Source organism: Brienomyrus brachyistius, chromosome 18, assembly GCF_023856365.1.
Source record: "Brienomyrus brachyistius isolate T26 chromosome 18, BBRACH_0.4, whole genome shotgun sequence".
In the NCBI taxonomy this organism is placed as follows: domain Eukaryota; kingdom Metazoa; phylum Chordata; class Actinopteri; order Osteoglossiformes; family Mormyridae; genus Brienomyrus; species Brienomyrus brachyistius.
In genome coordinates, this window is record NC_064550.1 from 14,520,602 (window position 1) to 14,535,136 (window position 14,535).

The following is a 14,535-nucleotide window of genomic DNA, read 5'->3' on the forward strand; positions in this document are numbered from 1 at the left end:
CCAGGAAGGGCCTGTTGAACGGAGAGCAGAAAACAACATTTATAACAGAGAAATCCCGAAGACAGCTTGAAATAGCCAACTACACGTAATGGTTTACAGATTACTGGCAAGGACGTTAAAAACAAAAACCTTGCTTTGGGAAGCTGTTTCAGACTGTGTTTCTTGGGAACACTGAAGGTAGAAGTGCCCTAATTTACATCTTATCCATTGTTTTATTCCTCACTGGTGTCGGATGTGTTTAGCTCAGTGGGGTAGGAACCTACATCGAGGTCTGGAAGGCCAAGAGTTCAAATCCCCAGGACTGTGAAGGATTCATATCACCATCAAGCCCTTAAAACCAAACTGCTCCTGGATGCTCCTGTAGTTTATGAGTCAGTATACCTGGAATAAATATATCCGTTATAAGGAGGTCAGGTTAAAGCTCAAATGCGATTTTTTTCACTTTTTAACATTGAATACTGACATGTTATGCTGAGCGTTTAAGGTTGACTGTTCACTTCGAGCAACGTACAATGAGGGCAGCGTTAGCCCAGTGCTATGTTTGTGATCAGAAGGTTTCCAGTTCAAATCCCATGCCTGACAATGCTGAATCACCCTTGGGTTCCTTAACCCCCAGTTGCTCCAGGGACTGTCTGACCCTGCGTTCTCATCATACATCCGTTCAGGTGAGATCAAAATTAAATAACCATGGTTCTAAAAATATATATATTTTTTATGCAGGTTTAACACGGTTTTACTGATGCCTACTGCTTGATATGAAAGAAGCATATCCACCTGCCCTCTGTCTGTGACCAGCTCAGTGACGGTCTGCTTGGGCGTCCGAGTTTCGGGGGTTAGGCTTAGGGTTAGGCTTAGGGCTAGGCTTAGGGTTAGGGTTAGGCTTAGGCCACTTGTGTGTGTGTGCGCTTGAAGGTGTTATCTCCTCTTATCCCCTGTTATCCAGGCATGTGCGCCAGTCATTTAAAAATAAAAGCAAATGGGCTGTTTTCTGCGGTTTCCCAGAATAGCCGGGATTGCAGAGGGGCCCATTAATCCTGAATAATCCCCCCCCCCCCCAACACACTTGCATTCCTTTGTCCCGCTGGAGTGCAGCAGGGACCCTCAGTGCCCAGATCTGTGGCCAGTGTGTTGCCTGGCAGACTCTCGGTGGGGGTGGAGCCACAGTCGTTTGCGGCAGACCTATCGCGTGCAGGCCCGCTCTCTCTGCCTCTTGAGTAATTTATGGATGATTTGACAAGAGGCGATTTCTCTGAAGGCTTCAGCTCCATATGGCCTGTAGCATGGCTGTCTGCAGTGTAGCTGCCTGTGTGGGAATCCGGTGGTGTTTCTGCAGGGAATCCCATCACGCGTAGCTGCCAGACGCCCTAATAAGGAGTGAATCTGAGATGTACTTCCTTGCAAACTGCAGCCATTAACATATCAGGAACACCCCAGTGGATTTTAATAGGCTCACAGAACAACATCAGTTGTCTCCTTGTCTTATTTACTGTACCAACATCAAAGGAATGTGTTGTTTGTATGTCAAATAGGTACTTAATGTCAGTATACAAGTGAAGTATCTAACCCTGTAAAAAGTAGATATCTAGCTGTTATCAAAGAGAAGCACACAAATCACAAGTGTTATTCATGAAATAGTCATGAAATCAGTGCTAGTTAAGGTACATGTGGAGCTCTATACGAGCTTCACCATCTTGGGGTTAAAACAAGTTATATCTGGACCACACACACACAGTGGCATCCCACCTTCTAAGCCCCCTCCCCACAATGTTCAGAGTGTCAAAACTGAAATGTCCAAACATGACGTTACATTAAATTATTATATTTTTTGCCATTTGCTCAAGTGTGAGTACAGGTACATTGGAATGTGTTACTTGTCACACATCCCATCTTGCTCTGCTTTTTAAGACACACACACATACACAGGTGAGAGGTGAGGGTGAAGCTGGGGGGTCTGAGCGCAGGGTTCTGCACCCCCGGAACATTATGTTAAGAATATTCCGTGAATCGGCACAATGCCTTGATTCCCACATTCCCTGGCAAAAGACTCATAAATAGTCACAGGTTTTTGTTCTCACAAAGCTCTCCGATTGCCCCCTTCCACTTGGCAGCATTTTTACAATGTCACATTAACATTGTGGCCACCATTTTTTCCAGTAAATACATCCAGCCCGGCCCTCCGCCTCTCTGCCCTCGACGGGCATGGTCCAGAAGCTTCCGTGGGCCGGGTAGCAGCGTGAGGGACTCCCTCCTTCCCGTCAAACCCCGTAGGCATCAAAAGAGCGTTAAATAAAGACCTGACCAGCAGTGCTGAGAGCAGAAGCCACCGCCTGCTGCCTGACTGCCATCGCCTTAGATTTATAACCCGCACACAGCGGCACCCTGACCTTTAAAAGTCTGCAGACAATTACCCCCCCCCCCCCTCCGGACCCCCCCCCCCAATCTGTGATTTATGGAGAAAGCTGGCCCCGCACCCTCCCTGTGTTCGGTTACAGCGCAGAGATTATGACGCGGCGACAAGAGTGACTCTCAGAATTAAAAACACTTTTTCTTCATTCCCTTCTCTTGCTTTTTACATAGAAAAGCGAAACGATTTTTAATTGTTTTGCTAAAGGCTAAGACGGCTCTCTGGCACCATTATCAAGGGTACAACAGCATGCTTCCCCTAACATGTTTGGACATAAGATTAGGGCCAAAGCTCCCACAAAGCATGTAGAATTACCCTCCTTGACTTAATCTGGGGTCGTTGTTTATTTGATGATGATTTCTCAAAAGCACGGTTTCCACCATCCCACCAGTTGTTCTTTCTAGACACGTTTTTTTTTTTTGTTACCTGGACAGATTAGTTAGACATAAAAACAGCAGGACCTTGGTCTGAAGTATGATTGTCTTTGGACACCTGAGGGAGACATTTCAGGTTCAAAGCGGAGGATGGGTGACAATGTTTCCGGTTCTTTGAACAGGATGATGCTCATACATTCATACTATGCAGCAGGTGCTTTTATCCGAAATTTTTTTTATTAATTTTCTTTTGAGAGCAGGTTCGGCTAGTACCTGGGGAAGCCGGGGGGGTCAGGGTCCAACAGTCAAATGTGGATTTGAAACAACAACCTTCCGATCACATATACCTACAGTATAGAGTGCTAGCCCAAAGAGCCAACCGGCCCTGAGCTGTATGTTCATTGTACTGTTACACAAGACTGCTGCATATTGGTCAGAGCTGCCCATCTGCTTGTTTTGAAGCACTTTCAGGTTTTTTGTGTCAGGTTGCTATGCTTGCAGGGGTGGTGGGGGCGGGGGGGGGTGCCTCTCGAAATCTGGCCGGGGTCGGAAAGGAGAATGGAATGCATTGGGGAACAGAGAGCGAGTGGCAACTGGCTCTCTCACATGGGACAGGTGTTCCCCACCCAGACCCCCACCAAGGACCACACATCCTCGCTCATGAGCGTAAACCTATCCTCCCTGGGTGGGGGGCCAGTGGTCCCTTGTTGGGGGTTATTTCAGGAAGGGATCACACTGGATTGACGCACATACTGGCCTTCTGTCTTCTTCCAGCTACTTCTCGAAAATGTTAATTGGTATGTGCTTGGAGTGGCTAATTATAGCATATATGCTAATAGGATCCCAGATGTATTAGCAGTAAAAATGGAATAACTGCAACTGACAAAAGACGGACCTCCCAACTGGTAGGGTAATCATACAAGGGGAAGACACAAGAATGAGTACAAGTACCCTAGATGCTTTGTTTTATATATGACATTTGGCTCTTCTATAAGACACACACACACACAGGTGAGAGGGTATGGGATTCCTAGTATTACAGCCATTTGTCCATCGCTGAGGATAAATTAAAAATGTAATAAAATAGAACTAAACGACACTAAGTTCACTCACTGTCCCACTACCCTTTGTGTCTCTCCCCCATTTGACCAGCAGGTGTCACGGGTCATCCAGCTTTTCCCCTCCCTGTCATACAGCCCTACAGCCTCAGTGTGTTGAACCGGCTCCCCAGGGCACTCCAAGGGCTACATGTGCAGCCCAGAGGTTATAACCCTCTGGTCATGGGTCTGAGGTCGGTCAGAGGCTAGTCTCACCACTTTGCATTTAATGGCTTTCTGTTCCCCATCATCTGATATTTTCTATCTTTGTTTCCCTGTCGAAAACTTGCCCTGATTCTGCTCTGTTTGGATTCTCTTTTGTACTTTTCTTCCATTGTGTTAGCGTTGCAATTCCTAGAGTGTGGCTATTGTTTCTAAGTTTGGGTGTCTATTAAATTCCCTAGTTCTGTGCTTGTTATTGTTAGTTACGTCACCTGCTGCTTGTTGCCAGTGCCTTTTCTGTTTGGTAAATTGTCTTATGTTCCACACCTGCCCCCCCCCCCCCCCCCTCCCATTAGCCCGGCTGCCTGTTAGCTGCCTGTTCCTGCTTGGTTCTTGAGTCTCTCATTGCATATGTTACTCTGCCTGTTTTTCCTAGTCCTGTCCTTTAACGTATGGTCTTCCCCAATGTATTCAGTTCAGTTTAATTAATAGACTCTTGCTGTCTAGAAGCTGCTCAGTAGATTGTCACTTTTTTCTTGCCATGCACTGCCATGACACACATGCAGCAAAGCGTAAATATGTTTTGGTCTGGTATGTGTTAGGAGAAAGCGCCGTAGTTTTCACTCCTACAATCTAGTTATGTTGGAGAAAGCGCCGTAGCTTTCACTCCTACAATCTCCTGTGTGAGGAAGCGCCGCAGCTTACCACTCACACACTTCCACTTCTAGGACCCAGGAATAATCGAGACAGCACACGTCTTTCTGTTTTACTTGCGCAAGGGTGCCCACTTCAGGTGCAACAGACAGTATCTGCGCCTCTGTTGAGTGTCACACCGGACAGTCCCTTGGCTTCTTTATTTATAGGGTAGGGGAGGGGTTACATGGGTCTTGTCTTTAACTAGTCAATGCTGTGTGAGGCCTCCGTGAAACAGGGTTAATACAAAGCATTACATATCTCAAGGTGGGCCCCCTGCTATGTTGACAGAATCTGTTTCCTTTCTCAAGGTCTCTTATTCCTGCGTCACAATCTGGTAGGCCCCTGTGAGGACATTTTGTCTGCAACCCTTTCTAGGCCATGGGTTAGTTGTTAAGGGTTGCACGTACACATATAGGAGGATAATAATATCATAAAATACACAGATACACTCTAACAGTATGAAAGCCAGGAATCCCAGTAGAAGATGCGGCGTTTGAGCATCTCCTCGCCTGATGAAAGTAAATGATTGATCTTCTGGGCTGTAGGAGTTTAGGCTCAAACCCACTCGGTCTCGGTATAACATTTGCTATTGGGTACAAATCCTGTTTACCGGCACAAACAAACATGAATGCCCACGACCTGACAAGATCCACCAAGTGACCTGAAGAGGACAAGTTTGACTGACAGATAATCAGAAAATCCACACTTTTGGATAAGTTAACAATCATTAAATACTATATTGGCAGAGTACAGTTTTAATTCTGCAGACTGTGGCCAGGCCAGACTTTCGAGACTCATATGGTGCACAGACTGGAAGAAGCCGGGAAGTGTGAAAGTATGTTAATTGGGCCAGGGTGCCGGTCCGCTTCCCACCATCAGGTGAGTCAGTCGTGAGACACGGTCCTTCTAAATTCTCCCAAAGCGTGAGGAGAAAGCGCCCCTTGCCTAACACAGAAAACCGGAAATTTTACATGTTTTCCGAGAGAGATAGAAAGAGGGGGGGGGGCGAGAAACAGAGGGAGACGGTCTAAAAATAAATCCCAGCCGCAAGCGAGAAGTGACAATGGGCGGCGGGGTTAAATAGAGCCGCCGATCGCAGGTCCGCATGTCCGAGCAGCGGCCGGCGACCGCAGTACAGTAAGCGTGAAGGTAGGATGCCCCGGTTCACCACCTAGGCAGCAGGCAGCTCCGGGTTACCTTATTGACTAGTGCGGTGGGTGATGTTTAAGGAAGGGACTTTTGTGTAGAATACGCAGGGTTGTCCTGTTGTTATCCGCCATTAACACTAATTAAGTCAGTCGTTTTTACAGTTAGCCTATTCAGCAAAATGCAATGTTGGATACATTATTTTATGCGCTTGCTCTGTCGGTGTTTATCGATGCTATTTGGGAATTCCATTTGCAGTTTAAGTGGGACCTGTAATTAATTATAATGAAGGAATTGGGCACATTACAGTTGTGGACTGTTTGCATTTCAGAGAAGGCAAACACAATAAATATGAAGTTTGTCATTGGTGCTGTCAGATAGTGGTATGTGTTGCTGTCTGCTCCCGTGTCTGGTCCTACATCTCTGAGTGACACCTGCCCAGTCACATTGGTCTTTCTCAGTCCCTGTATGCATGTCCCGCCATTTCGGAGTCACATTCTTTCCAAAACGCCGCTCGTACATTGAATCCTTTAGCCTTTCAAATGGTGCAGGACAGCTGTGGTCTTTTACCGTGACCTGCTGCTTTATTTACGGGGTCCATCTGCTGGAAGAGGCCAAAGAAGTTCCCCGTAAAATCGGTCCAAAATTCCCGGGGCGATCTGCAATGGTCACTATCCTCACCCCAAGTCAGATTAGGTCTGTTCGGGCCGTTTCTGGGTTCAGTCACTTCTCTGACAATACAAACCATCCATCCTTATTTAAGATTCAGATACACTTTTGGCGTCTCGCAAACAATGCGCCCTGCACCCCACGACCGGTGCGATACGAGCCGTCTGCGGTGTGTTTGATCGATAAGGAGGCAGAATAATAAGGGCTTTTTTTGTCTTGTAGGTGAAAGACCAAGATGCCAGAACATGGGTGAGTGTTTTGTGCGTCTGTTTCTGACACGTTAATCCGCAAGGCGATTCACTGACTTCCTTATACTCCTACAAAATGTCTGTTTTAACTTTAATGAGAAATTTAAACGCACCCTGGAAATAAAAGGAACACGCTGAAACTCATCTTTAATTACTGTTAATATATTTTTTTTAATTCATGATTACCATTACAATTCAAATATAAAAAGACTTTCCCCAAGTAATTCAAAGCAAACGACCATTAGCCTATCTATTACTTTCTGTTGCTCTTCTGCTGCTAAGTACTCCTGTATAATAATGAAATATTATTATGGCTATTTTTTTAAATAAATTGGTTTAAATGTTTATAGGTTGCACCTGTCACTGTAGCTAGAAAATGCCTGTGTGTGGGGGGTTGATTTGCCAATTTTCCTATTTTCCAATTCATAAAGAAATGTTTCTTTCATGTTCTTTTGCAGGCAAGAGGTAAGATGTAAATATGGCTTTTCGAAAGGTATTTATGCTTAAATAAGCTAACACTACGAACATTCTATAATGTATAATAACTCTAATTCTGATTACAATGCCTCTGTTGCCTGTGGACGCACAATAAAGTACTTAAACAAAAACACCGAACGAATCACCTACTGGCTCTCGTGTTTCTAGAGGAAGTCCAAGATTTCCGCTTCCCGCAAGCTCATGTTGAAGGTAATCATCAAACGTTACATGTGCAAGTAACAGAACGGGAGTGCATCTGCTCACCACAAGGGGGTGTGATTGAGTCATTTTAAACACTTAAAATTTCTCGAAGACATAAGAAAGATTGAAGAGTTTGTGGTCATGTGGCACAGTAAACACTATGTAGTGTAAATATAAATTAAACATAAATACTAATTAAACACAAATACTAATTAAGGTGCTTGCAGTAAGAGAATAAATATGAATACAGTCCAAGTGTTTACCTGTGTGTGTGTGTGTGTGTGGGCACTCAGAGCTTGCTGGTGGCCAAGGCGAAGGAGGAGCTTGAACAGGAGATCCTGGACAAGGAGGAGGAGAAGCAGCAGTACCTGGCGGAGAAGGCGCCCCCTCTGTTCACCAGCGGCATGTCCTTCACGGAGCTGCAGGTAAACCGAGCAGCGGGGCAGTGGCTGCTTGGCTCGCAGGGTGTCACGCAGTCAGGCTGGGGGAGGGGTCCTTGGCAAAGCAACCTGGGGGGGGGTCTGTAGCTTTATACCAATATAGAGGCAGTAAAAATCCATACAAGACCTCTTCTTAGTTAGTGTCTCTTCTCCTGTCACACACAGATGGATCAGTCATGGTAATCTAGAGTAGGGGTGTCAAACTTCAGTCCTGGGGGGGCGGAGCCCTGCATATTTCTGGTTTTCCCTTCATTTAACACACTTGATTCGACTCCTTGCACCTCCTTGTGCCAATTACCACACAGCTCTTGAGCTGAATCATTTGTGTTGGAACAGAGTAAGAACTAAGCTACACAGGACTCCAGCCCCTCAGGACTCCAGCCCCTCAGGACTGGAGTTTGACAGCCCCTGATCTAAAGGTTCCCAAACCTACTGTCCACAGACTGGTACCGGTCCGGCCCAGTATTCCACCGGGCTACAGAATGCTGGGGGTGGAGTTGCCGCCCGTCCTGTATGTTATGGGATTGTTCCATACTGAAAAACAAAAAGGCGTGACCTATGAATATAAGCAATTTTGTTCCATATTTCTATACGTATTTTCTACCCCCTTCGTTCAGCAAATGTTCTCTTGGGGGAAACCCACCCCACCCACTTTACCAGCACAAAACTTCAAAAGTTGCGGAGCTTCTATCTGAATCAACACCAAACGTTGACTGAGACTGACCTAAAGATGCAAAAGCGATGATCGGCAGGGAACGTAAAAAACGGTCATGCCTCTGCTTTTGTTGATATAATCATAGAAACCGTTTGTTTTTTTTAGTAAAGGATTGAAGTGACAGTCCATCTGATATTAAATCTGGGCCCTTTATCTGTTGACGAAACAAGTCCAGAAATTGAATTTTTACATATTAAAATCTCCCGGGTAACAGGCCTGTACATTCATTTTCCAGCTTTAAGATCTGCCCACATTTCACGGTGGTTTTCGTTTCACAGTGAGCTGTGAAGCATAACCTTCGTCATCGTAATCCTACACATGAAAGCGTAAACACATCATTAATGTGCGGTCAGCCCGTCATCTGATAGGACTGCACCAGATAGACGAAGGACTGCATTTTAAGGTGTACTGTGTCGCTCTACGTAGATGCAGGCAATGAAAGAGTTTCCCCGAGAGCTCCCTGTAGTCATGGCTAATGATAAATAAAAAATACATTTAAAATTAAGATAATGAAATGGAATAAATTTGTTTTGACTTGCAAAATGAAAGGCTTGAGGGCAGCCGTTCGGAGAACAAAAGGGGGTTTTATTGGGGGAGCAGGGAAATGAACAGGATCACAGTGGGTCAAATGGGAAGGCGAGTAGAGGGAAGGACAAGTAAACAGCAGGGGTGACATTAATGACCGGACTGGGGAACACAGGACTGGGAAGCATTAAAATACAGGTGTAATGGAGGGCTGACACGATGCAGGTGGGGGTAGTTAGCACAATGGGGATGGGGACATCGGGAAAGACACACCTGGGTAGAATAAGAAGGGATTTGGAGGACCAGCAGCGACCCCCCCGCTGGTCATAGCATGAGATGGGCAGGACAGGTTGTGACAAAAATAAGAAAAAATGGAAATCTGCAGTGGTCACACTCACGGCCTGATCTGCCTTTGAGCAGCTCGACTCCCTCAGGGAGGGAGCCGTTCCGGAGCATCACCTTCCGCGGGTCGATACTCTGGTACCGTTAGTGACAGCTAGTGACAGTTAGGCAGAGTGCCCTTTCCCTGCCTCCCTGTGAGACCCACTGAAGTCTCACGCAGACGCCCGCACCTCACAGCTGCTCGTCTTTGTGCCGGGAATCGCTGTATTTCTCGCTCAGACTGGTTTTGGAGATGCTGTGTGATCTTCCGTCATTGCTAGCCTGTGAACTGTGAGGCCGTGGGTGTGGCATTCAGTCTTCTGGCTTACACAGACCTACATGCAGAACCGGCTCGCTGCTGGACTGACTATAACCACAGCACCTGGCTTTTATTAAAACAGACTTATTCTCTTTGTATTGGATGTTAACATGCCTGGGGGGGGCAGCCTTGGACCCCCAGAAGTTTTTTTTTTTTCTGTTCCATGCACCATTTTGCACAGATGATGTCATAATGGATTTACAACTTCCAAACAGTAGGGTCCGCAGTTATTCCGCGGAAGGTTTGTACAATGCTATCGGTGTCCTCATCATTGTCATTAACATCCCTCTAGAGGTGCACTATACAGGCCCAGATGTTAAAACGCCAATCCCACGACTCCTCCATCTCCAGGAACTGTGCCGTGAGCTGCATGCCAAGATCGACATTGTGGATGAGGAGCGGTATGACATAGAAGCCAAAGTCATGCTCAACACTCGAGAGGTCAGTGTCCTCCCATCTGGCCATGTTCCCCAACCATGGTTCCCTTTCCAAATCAGGCCCTTAGCCACACTTCTTCCATCCCTCCATCTCTTCTCTACCCCCAGATCAAGGACCTAAACATCAAGGTGCTGGACCTCAGGGGGAAGTTTAAGCGACCCACGCTGAGGCGGGTGCGCGTGTCTGCCGACGCCATCCTCCGCTCCCTCCTGGGCTCCAAGCACAAGGTCTCCATGGACCTTAGAGCCAACCTCAAGTCCGTCAGGAAGGAGGACACCGAGAAGGTGGGCCGTCTCTGTCTGTCACTGTGCGGCTTGCGGGAGACCTCTCCTGACCCCCCCCCCCCCCCCCCACAGACATCACACCGACTGAAAAAAAAACAAAATGAAATATTGAGGGGGATCGTCAACACTGGTCAAAATGTTTACTTACAGGGCGGGAAATATTTGAATGTTTCAATTGAATATTGCTGTCAATTCCAGAAATATAAGATAAATACATATTCATCCACCCATTTTCTGTGACCACTTATCCTATCCTGGGTTGCAAGGGGTCTGAAGCCTATGGATGCAGGGAATAACCCAGGATGGGTCACTAACCCACTGAAGGGAGATTCACACCACTCACTCACACATGCACACCTCCGGACAGTTTGGTATTCCCAATTCCCGAAGGCCTACACCAGTTATATCTAAACAACGTAACACTCAAGTGGCCCGACATATGTGTGCTATGTGGGAAAGTAACAAAGTTGAAGGAACCTTAAACACAGACACCATAATGAAATTGTATTGACAACGTCAGACCCCATTACGCCTAAATGTGTTACACTGCATATATTGATGCAATATTACAGTGATATTATGTTTGTGGTTATTAGTTACGGTGGTTAGCGGGGAAAATAGTGGCTGAGCTCATTTATGACCTTGCCCTCTTTGTGAAGCCTTCATGAGCGATGGAGATGGATCAGCATACTTACGGAGAGGGTGGAGAACTTCTCATGAAACACTCCAGTAAAATACTGAAGTCTGAACATGCCCACTGGCCCTGAGCCCTTCTGATAACATCACTGAGGATCACTGATCCCCGGGAACTCGGGATAGATGCGGGGAGCTGGTAGCTGGCACAACGCAGACCAAGCATCTGTAAGGGGCCCCCTGTTGGCCATGAACAAGCCCTACATTGAATAGTAAATAAACGTATTATGTAGGTGATGCTGAAGCGGCATGTTCTGCTAACCAGCTTGCTAGCTACCATCTTCTGGCTCTACTCGTTATTTATTTAGTCTTTGAAACATTTGATGTTGGGGTGGGGGGGTTACTTTTTGAATGGGGCCCCAGAAACAGAAAACTGGCCCCTGGGCACCAGGAAGTGGGCGGGGCCTCTCTACAGATGGCCTGAGCAAATGCGGTATGTGCCTGCCAGTTCTGTAGCCACTAGCGCTCAGCCCGGCCAGGGAGGTCATGCTCCGGTTTTTTTAGTGCCCACCCCCCCGCAGCGAGAACCTGTCTGACCGGCGGGACGGGCTGTTTGCCTAGGCGGCCACTTGCCGTTCGGCAGAAACAGGAGCTGAAAGATGCCATGAGGATTATCCCAGCTGCCAGCTTGGGCCCCTTAAGTAGGGAGGGGCGTGAAGAAGTGTCACTTCTTGGGGCAGTGCGCTCACCCATTGTCACAGTCACACGATCCAGCCAAGGAGGGCCTGAGACAGTCTCCTTTTCATGCCTGTGTGAACAGAATAAACAGAAGGCGTGGATCTCCACAAACAGACCGTGCGCTGCACATTTATCATATGTGGTTTTGTGCATTTGGAGAAGGGGGGCGGGGCCTGGATGTATGCCAAGTGTCCAGGAGCATGATGGGACGCCACAGGTGTGTATGCGTGCCTGGGTGTATCTTTGTGTTTGTATTCGGGGGGGAGTCCTTATAAATGCCACCTGTCTGGGCTCGACCTGGACCGGATGTTCGTGTTGGTGACGTGGTTCACGTGAAGCCGAGCATTTCCAGTTGCGGGGAGCGACCCATTTCGGCAGTCCCGGATCGGGCAGCTGCAGCCGGCACGCTCCCTCGCTCTCTCACTCTCTCCCTTATTCTGTCGCTCTGTATCACTCTATCCTTCATTCCCTTTCCCTTATTGTGTCTAGCATTCAGTTTTACTATCAAGATGTTTCTTTCGTTGACATGAAATGAGCCTGTGTTTCCAAAGCAGAAATGAACAGAAGAAGGTCAACCGATGGGCACTGATGTGAATAATCGCATTATAATTCATGAAATTACCAACATTCCTATTTCATCATACCGCTCATTACCTAATGCAGACTCTAATGATGGAGCTCCGTGGGAGGTGCTCTTGCCTCGCACCAGTAGGTTATGGGTTTGAATCCCAGCTCCCTCTGGTTGTGTATTATTGTTCTATGATACTTGCTTTTCCTTCTCCAATCTAAAGACATGCAGTTCAGCTAATCGATATCCTAAATTGTCCATACCACATGTGTAAGCACCGTGCAGTGGAAGGGCGTCCCGTCCTGGGTGTATCCCAGCACGAGAGAAGCTCCAAGCTCCTACAGTCCTGTCCAGGCTCACTGGTCAGATGATAGATAATGGATTTCTGGGTAGCTTATAGCGTCTTTATAACATACCACTAGCTAATCTATCAGCGTTCGGGCCCACAGAAGCGACCGGTGGAGGACAGCGACTGGAGGAAGAATGTGGAGGCCATGTCTGGTATGGAAGGCAGGAAGAAGATGTTTGACGCTGCCGCACAGTGAAGAGGTGAGTGACATCACATGACAGGACGGGACCACCTGCTGCCCTCAGCAGCAACGTCACCAGCCGTCAGCCATTTTCAGTGGGTAGCAGAAACTAAGATGTAAGTTTAACTGAAAGTATATAAAATTAAATGGTAGAGATTGTAATATTTTCACATTTAACTCAATCATAAATATCACTTGTATTTTACTCAATTGCTTTTGGTTAAGTTAGTGCAAGGGATTAACACTGAGCTAGTGTTAACCTTGCTGGTTAGGCTGATGCCCTGAGTTCGTACTGCACACATTCGTAAGCCATGACTGTACCCAACAACATCCATTATTATAGCTTTAAAAGAAAACATCTGATTTGTTTGGTGTCAAATGTTTGGCTGCTCTGGTCATTCTCAGGGAAAATTTGAATTCTTGTTTGTATTATTAAATGCTTGTCCATCTTAGATTCCTCACTTAGTCACCTGAATCGCTCATTAGCCCTGATTATATATCACCCGCTTTCCTCGGGTCATGGTCCCATCGTGTAGTTTTCAGTCCCAATTCCATCTTTTGTCCCCTACAGGAAATGATGTCAGAGTCATCGTCCCCCACCCACCCACTGTACCTGGGAAACGCTCTCCCTCCTTCCTGGAGACGGCACAGGAGAAAAACAGTTCAGATGTGCAAGATCTGGTCTCTGTGTAGCTGGCTGCCACAACAACAGATGCTTGATTTAATCAGCGGCTGAAAGCAGAAGAAAAAATGGTCATTTTGCTTAATTAGCCATTTAAAAAGAGCCCAGTAGATCTTTACTGTATAGCATACAAATTTCCATTAAGACTTTATGGAAGAAGGAGAGGGCATTTGTTTCATTCTGCATGTAAAAAGAATGTGCTTTTATTTTGCAAAGGGTGGGGTTCCCCTTCTCCCATCTCTGCTTTTCTGTGTCCCTTTGATGCTTGTGTAATAAGTCATAAATCTTTTCTATGGTTAACGACATACTGCGTAGTGTCTGATGGGTCTTCCTGGCATTTATATATTCACAGCCTGGTTATTCTGACAGAGAAACAGGTCAGGTTTTTTGCTTAATGCTCTGCTCCGGTGAAACCCCCTGCTTCCTTGTCATGTGACATGTCATGTGACAGGGTTTTTTTGTGCGTTCCCCTGTAGGGGATTCTCAATCGCACATGCAGGGTCTGTTTTCTAAGACACACATCGCCCCACCCCCAAAACACGCACGCCGCCCCCAATGCCTGACCTCACTTTCTTCAGGCTGGGTTCTCCCCTTTTTCTCACTGTACTGACACTGAAATATCAGTATTTTGTCCCCCCCCCCCCCCCCCCCATCCCTAGTGTCATTCCTAGCACCCGTCCTATGTCACATGATTCTGTTGTCTATCCTAGCTGGGGCAGGTCTTGGGAGAGTGGTGTGTAACCCAGCTGGTTAGAATGTAGTGTCTGTGATCAGAAGGGTTCTAGTTTGAATCCCAGAGCCCGAGGAC

General features: G+C 46.8%; 1 protein-coding gene across 1 annotated transcript; it reads left to right on the plus strand.

The window, feature by feature from the left end:
- The first annotated feature begins 7,352 nt into the window (after window positions 1-7,352).
- LOC125713008 (troponin I, slow skeletal muscle-like) lies at window positions 7,353-13,969 on the plus strand. The gene is made up of 6 exons (XM_048983688.1): window positions 7,353-7,483; window positions 7,768-7,899; window positions 10,206-10,295; window positions 10,400-10,576; window positions 12,965-13,064; window positions 13,617-13,969. The coding sequence occupies exons 1-5, from the start codon at window positions 7,475-7,477 to the stop codon at window positions 13,058-13,060; spliced, it is 504 nt and encodes a 167-aa protein (XP_048839645.1). The 5' UTR covers window positions 7,353-7,474; the 3' UTR covers window positions 13,061-13,064; window positions 13,617-13,969.
- Window positions 13,970-14,535: the final 566 nt, after the last annotated feature.